We start from the raw sequence: 7,391 nt of genomic DNA, 5'->3' as shown, positions 1-7,391 counted from the left end.
CCCAGTCTTGACGTTTCAGCTTGTGTGTCTTGTTCAGTGGTGGTCGTCTTTCAGCCTTTCTTACCTTGGCCATGTCTCTGAGTATTGCACACCTTGTGCTTTTGGGCACTCCAGTGATGTTGCAGCTCTGAAATATGGCCAAACTGATGGCAAGTGGCATCTTGGCAGCTGCACGCTTGACTTTTCTCAGTTCATGGGCAGTTATTTTGCGCCTTGGTTTTTCCACACGCTTCTTGCGACCCTGTTGACTATTTTGAATGAAACGCTTGATTGTTCGATGATCACGCTTCAGGAGCTTTGCAATTTTAAGAGTGCTGCATCCCTCTGCAAGATATCTCACTATTTTTGACTTTTCTGAGCCTGTCAAGTCCTTCTTTTGACCCATTTTGCCAAAGGAAAGGAAGTTGCCTAATAATTATGCACACCTGATATAGGGTGTTGATGTCATTAGACCACACCCCTTCTCATTACAGAGATGCACACCACCTAATATGCTTAATTGGTAGTAGGCTTTCGAGCCTATACAGCTTGGAGTAAGACAACATGCATAAAGAGGATGATGTGGTCAAAATACTCATTTGCCTAATAATTCTGCACTCCCTGTATATATATATATACATACATATACAGACACACACACATATACCGTATATATATATATATATATATATATATATATATATATATATATATATATATATATATATATATATATACTGTATATATGAATGTTTTTTATATATAATCTTATGTTCTGTGAAAAAAATATTTCTTTTTATTTTAAAAATATTTGTAAAATAAATATATTTTATATACCATTATAGTGTCCTTTTCTTAAAGATACAGTAAAGTCAAAATTAAACTTTCATGTTTCAAATAGAGCAGCAATTTTAAACAACTTTCCAATTTACTTCTATTTTCAAGTTTGCTAAGTTCTCCTGCTATCCTTTGTTAAAGAGTTATCCTAAGTGCTCAGGAGTGTGCACATGTCCTTAGCCATCAGGCAAGAGATTGTAAAAATGCTTAAAACAATGTTATATATAGTTACAAACTCTGCTGTCAGTGTCTGTAGCATATGGCAACAGTGTTTGTCACTATGCATAATATTGCTATAAACATTGTTGCAAACACTGATGCTAGATGGCTAAAGACACGTGCACGCTCCTGAGGTCACCTATGGTTACTCTTTAACAAAGCATGCAACGAGAACTAAGAAAAACTGGTATTAAAAGTACATTGGATAGTTGTTTCAAATGCCATTCTCTGCCCAATCCAGTAAGTTTAATTTTGACTTTACTGTCCCTTTAATGGAAAATTTTACACTTTAAAAATATACATTTTAGTAGTGGGTATTTCAGTGAATTAGACAAGTGAAATTTATCATTACATCACCTGACCTCACCTATGGAAAATCTAAAAAAATACTACATTTTTTTGTGATACATTTGGGTGCACTGATGCGCTTCTCTAAAGGTGCGCTGAGGCGAACACATAGGAGAATTATAAGGAGAATTCTGATTGTGCTTGATAAATCTTGCTCAGAGAGGAGGAGAGAGAGGAAGAGATTACTTTACTAAAGAGAACACTCATTTATCACTTCCCTAAATCAGGGGTGGGTAACTATTGGCCTTCCAGATGTTATGGACTACATCTCCCATGATGCTTTGCCAGCATTATGGCTAAAAAAGCATTATGGGTAGTCCATAACATCTGGAGGGCTGATAATTGCCCACCCCTGCCCTAAATAGACGGTTCATTAGACTTTGGCAGGTACATCCCATGACTCCCTACACGTCACACTGCCTGTCTGATACTGAAGGGGTTACGGGCTGCTATTTACCGGTAACATTTTAGATATACGGCAGTCACAGTTCTGATTAATGAATTAATATGCAAACATCTCAGTAAGATGATTAACACTCTCATTAAATCCTGTGCTGTTTATTAACACCTGTATGGACAGAAACACATTAGTTTGAAATTAATATTCGAAATACAAGACCATTAATGCAAAACACACAGATCACCGTAGAGCCTTACATGACCTGCGTGGTGCAGCGCAAATCACTAGGGTGGGTAGGTGATCAAAACAGCTCCTCTTCAGTTTGGTACAAATGGAGTCTCAGACCCTCAGGGACATTGACCAACACACAATGATTTAGCTCTTATGATGACAGTTGCTGAACGGCAATGTTCCACTTGAGTAGGTAGATGGCTTCAGAATTAGTTGCAACCAAGAAAAATACTATTACAATTCTCATATGGTTCCTCTACACCACTTTATGGTCACAGTATGTCCACACACTTCTGAACTCTGATCTTCACAGCCAGCCCCTCTCCTGTGGCCATTCTTGCTACTCTCAACAGCACAAACAGAGCTTACCTTGGTATTTGCCCCTATGTTTGTAACCATTCTCTATGACCTTCTGGTTATTTCCTGTGACCTCTCTATAAACACTATGGTTGGTCAGTATGTTCTGATTATACTATTCTAACTCTGACACTTTAGAACAATTCCTCAACTGACACAAGATCCAGAAAATAAACTGACTTACCCGGCCATGACTATAAAGAAGTCAAGTCTATTCCACGTATCTCCGAGGTAACATTTCTTTCCAAAGATTCCCAAGGCCACCATTTTAACCACCATCTCCATTGCAAAGAAAATAAAAATGAAGTCATCAAAGACCTGAGAACAAAAAGAAGATTAGTAAAGAAGAGATCCAGTATGCTAGTTAAAATATTTAGTGGGGTTTTAGATTTAGCTAAAGTATCTATCTCTATCTATCTATCTATCTATCTATCTATATCTATCTGTATCTATCTATCTATCGCTATCTATCTATCTATCTATCTATCTGTATCTATCTATCTATCTATCTAACTGTATCTATCAATCTGTATCTATCTATCTGTATCTATCTATCTATCTATCTATCTATATATCTATCTATCTTTCTACCATATCTATCTATCTATCTATCAATCTATCTTCTATCATATCTATCTATCTATCTATCTATCTATCATCTGTCTGTCTCTATGTATCTATCATATATATTTATCTATCATATCTATCTATCTATCTATCTATCATCTATCTATCTTTCTGTATCTATATATCTATCTATCTGTATTTATCTATCTATCTATCTATCTCTATCTATCTATCTATCTATCTATCTGTATCTATCTATCTATCTATCTATCTATCTATCTATCTTATATCATATCTATATATCTATCTCTGTTTGTCTGTCTGTCAGACATATATATATATGTGTGTCTATCAACTATTTTTTCAACAGACAAAACTGCCAGCCATTTAGAAGACAAAATAAAACTTTCATGATTCAGATAAAGTGTAGAACTTTCAATTTTACTTCTATTATCAAAATGTGCTGAAGACACAATCACTGAACCTACCTCAGTATGCTCTCATGGAAAGTTGCTAAGCATCAACAAGCGGAGAGAAATTGGTACATTTTATAATAGAAGATAATTGGAAAGTTTTTATGTTTTTTGTTTCATTATTGTACACTTTATCTGAATTATAAAAAGTTTCCTGTTGAATTCTGTCCCTTTAAAGGGATATAAAACAGCCTGTTTCATTATCGTAATAAAAAAAGAACTAAGCAGTAGCTTGTACTTAATAGAAATCATTCCACTAAGTATTATTCATCATTTTAAAAGGATTTGTATCTTTTATTTATTTTTTTAATCTAATTTGTGCAGTGTCCATTACTGCCTGGCACAGCCCTAAAAGCATGCTGTGGCTTCTACAGGAAGTCTTATCTAGCATGATGTCATAAACCTTCTACAGTAACTTGAGCTGGTTTACTATTCAGATAACCCTAGAGAAACCATAAGTCTGATGTGCTCATGCTCAGAAGAGGCAGCAAATCTAAGTTTAAAGATGCCAGCTCTCTAATTTCCCTGAGTGGTTACAATGAGAAATGCTCATTTTGCAAGAAAACAGCAAGCTTTACACAATCTGTTTATTTTTTATGTTTACTTTGATTTAACATATTTGTTTTTGCTAAAGGAGCACTGTTTAATATCCCTTTACATTTGCCAAATGCAAACTGGATTTTATCTAACATTCGTAGTCTGCACACCTTAAATACATGTTTTCTAGTGTGTCTTTTATACCAGAAAATGTTATGAATCTATAAGAGTTAGAAAAGCCATTTCAACATATTTATATTATCTATTAGACATGTGCTTTCTGATGTTTCAGATGTCTCTGAATGGGAAAGAATGTGCCTGCTTTTTTCGGATCTATTCTTGTGAAAGTTCAACACCTTGGCACTGCCAACACAGTGGCACAACAACTATAACTTCATAGTATTTATCTGACACCTTTGCTTGGCTCTGGTTTGTATTTACACCCTGGTAATTCACATGTAAGGACGGCTTGGGGTTTGCAGACGTACCTGAAGAATTTGGCACCGATCTGTTGAGCAGTCAACATCTTCGCAAGGCTGGAACATTCCGAGGGTCACACAGTTCAGGAGAATGACCATCATACTTAGACACTCGAACCATGTGAGAGAGGAAGGAGTCAAGGAATATAACTTTATCTGTGTCTACCCTTCTTTGCCCCCATCATATAAGTAGTTATAAACATCTACTATTGTAGTGACATGTCACATGGAAGGGCTGGTCAGGTGATTGTCACAAAGCTGTGAAGTCATTAACAACATTCAGCCATCATTATCATGAACTAAGAATTTCACAGCTTTGTAGATTCATATCAACTCTCTGCCTGGGTTTTTATCTACTGACCATTTGCATAGCATCTCATGACACTGTAGCATATTGTAGGACAGGCTGAGTGACAAAGACGTGTAGGGTTAAAATGCAGAGCTACAAAGAGTTAACTAAAACACATGAGGTTAAAATGCAGTGCAACAGTTAGCTAAAGTACATGGGATTAAACTGGTTACCTAACACAAGGGGTTAAACTGGTTAACTAACACAAGGGGTTAAACTTGTTACCTAAATCACATGGTAGTGCTACAAACAGGTAACGAAAATAGTCCCCGGTGATTTATTATACAGGTGATTTATTATACAGGTGATTTATTATACAGGTGATTTATTATTCAGGTGATTTATTATACAGGTGATTTATTATACAGGTGATTTATTATACAGCTGATTTATTATGCAGGTGATTTATTATACAGGTGATTTATTATACAGCTGATTTATTATGCAGGTGATTTATTATACAGGTGATTTATTATACAGGTGATTTATTATACAGGTGATTTATTATACAGGTGATTTAGATCCGTATGCAGGTGATCTATTATAAAATCACATCTCAAAATGGTTTATTTATATTAAAATATAAAAAATGCACTTTATAAGCAGCAGGTTCCTTCACTATCCAACAACCCTGCATACACTGTCGGTATTTATCATTGCACCAGCAGTTCTTGTGAACTGCTGGTGCAATGCCGCCCCCCTGCAGATTTGCGGCCAATCGGCCGCTAGCAGGGGGTGTCAATCAACCCGATCGTATTCGATCGGGTTGATTTCTGTCCACAGCCTCAGAGCAGACGGACAAGTTATGGAGCAGCGGTCTTTAGATCGCTGCTTCATAACTTCTGCTTCCGGCAAGCCTGAAGGAGCTTGATAAATACAGAGCTTGATAAATCGGCCCCTTAGTCTGAACTTCAAATAAGAAGTAGATTTTTTTTTCTGACAGATTTCAAAGTTATGTCTATTTCCACTCCACCTGTGTCATGTGACAGCCATCAGCCAATCACAAATGCATATACCTATATTATGTTATTTCTTGCACATGCTCAGTAGGAGCTGTTGTCTCAAAAACATCTAGGGGAGATGAGAATAAAAAGAATCTTCATGGTTCAGATAGAGCAGTAATTTTAAGAAACTTCTCAGTTTACTTCTGTTATCAAATTAGCTTTTGCTTTCCTGGTATCTTTTGTTGAAAAGCATAGGTAGGCAGGCTCAGGAGCAGCAATGCACTACTGGGAACTAGCTGCTGATTGGTGGATATACCCATATGCCTCTTGTCAATGGCTGCTCTAGAGCTCACTTTAACAGGACATGAAACACCATTTTTTTTCTTTGATGATTTGGATAGTGTGTTGTGTGTTTTTTTTTTAAAAGATTTTTTTTTTAAATGTACTTCTATTATAAACATTACTAGAGAGCAGGTAGGTAGTCTCAGGCGTTTGGAGCAATATATGGCAGCAGTTTTGCAAATATATTTTTAACAAATTAAGAAATGTGCAAGATGACTACAGTGTTTTCACAAACTGCGTTACAGTGCCCCTGACGCATGCGCTACCTATCTAGGTAAGTTCTTTTTTTTTTTTTATTATTTATTTGAAGCTGCCGAAAAAGGCTCTCAAAGTTGTGCAACAAAAAACTAAGGAACAACACCACGCAGGGTGTAAACATATACATGTCATGAAAAAAACAGATTTAGACAATATCGTGTACAAAGTAAAATAATAAAATAATATATATCAGCACAACATCGCTATTCCATCCATTTTAACATGGGAATGTTATCCTGAAAATTATCCCATCCTTAGGCCCCGGCAGCTCATTTTATTGACAGAACAAAATAATCATCCAAACAAGACAGAAAACATAACATAAAACAAAACCACAATGGGGGAGAGAAAAAAAACCAAAAAAAAAAACAAAAAAAACACAAGGGCTCTCATGGTTCTAGCACTCCCGCTCGCAACCATACACCACTAGCGGTCCCCTCTAACCTGAACTTGACTACCTTTGCCAATTCCCTGCAGGGCTTCTCCAATCCCTTCTAATATAACTACCTATGACTCCTGACCCAGTCTGCCGGAAAATCACCTAATAATACTAGATCGCAGAAACATTGAGAACTTAGGAATGGATATAATATTGTTTTTTGTACATCTTCCGGATATGTCTTAATTATGGGTAGCCAACCCAGAAGAAACTTTCTAATTTCTTTTTCATTTGCCTCCATGAGATGGAAAGATTCAAAAATAATTTGCATCTGGATTTCTTTAATAAAAACTGAGAAGCCGGGCATTTTTTTAGCTTTCCAGTTTTTCAGTATTAGTTGTCTAACAAGTAAGATAATTGTGTTTAAAATCTTACTTTGTGGTACTGCCGCTAGTTTGGACCGAACAAAAAAAATAATATCTTCCATATAAATATAAATATTTGTTGGATACATTCTATTTATCCAAAAAGTAACCCTATTCCAAAATTGTCCGATCCGGGGACATTGCCAAAACATATGCAAGATATCTGCGTTCATATAGACACATCGCGGACAAAAGAAATCCTGGCCAGTATACATTTTCGCCATTTTCTAGGTAAGTTCTTGACAAAGAGAGCAACGCAAATTTGAT

General features: G+C 36.0%; 1 protein-coding gene across 1 annotated transcript in view; it reads right to left on the bottom strand.

Annotated features, from left to right (window-relative positions):
* CACNA1I (calcium voltage-gated channel subunit alpha1 I) overlaps positions 1-4,529 on the bottom strand; it is a 682,041-nt gene extending 677,512 nt beyond the window's left edge. The window contains exons 1-2 of the mRNA XM_053689431.1: positions 4,437-4,529; positions 2,556-2,689 (exon numbers count right to left, since the gene is read on the bottom strand). Of these exons, the coding sequence (XP_053545406.1) occupies positions 2,556-2,689; positions 4,437-4,529 (227 nt within the window). The remainder of the gene's footprint in view (positions 1-2,555; positions 2,690-4,436) is intronic.
* Positions 4,530-7,391: the final 2,862 nt, after the last annotated feature.

The sequence above is a fragment of the Bombina bombina genome, chromosome 7 (genome assembly GCF_027579735.1).
Source record: "Bombina bombina isolate aBomBom1 chromosome 7, aBomBom1.pri, whole genome shotgun sequence".
Lineage (NCBI taxonomy): Eukaryota > Metazoa > Chordata > Amphibia > Anura > Bombinatoridae > Bombina > Bombina bombina.
The sequence above is the reverse complement of the archived record's forward strand: the minus strand, read 5'-3'. Positions and strand labels throughout refer to the sequence as shown.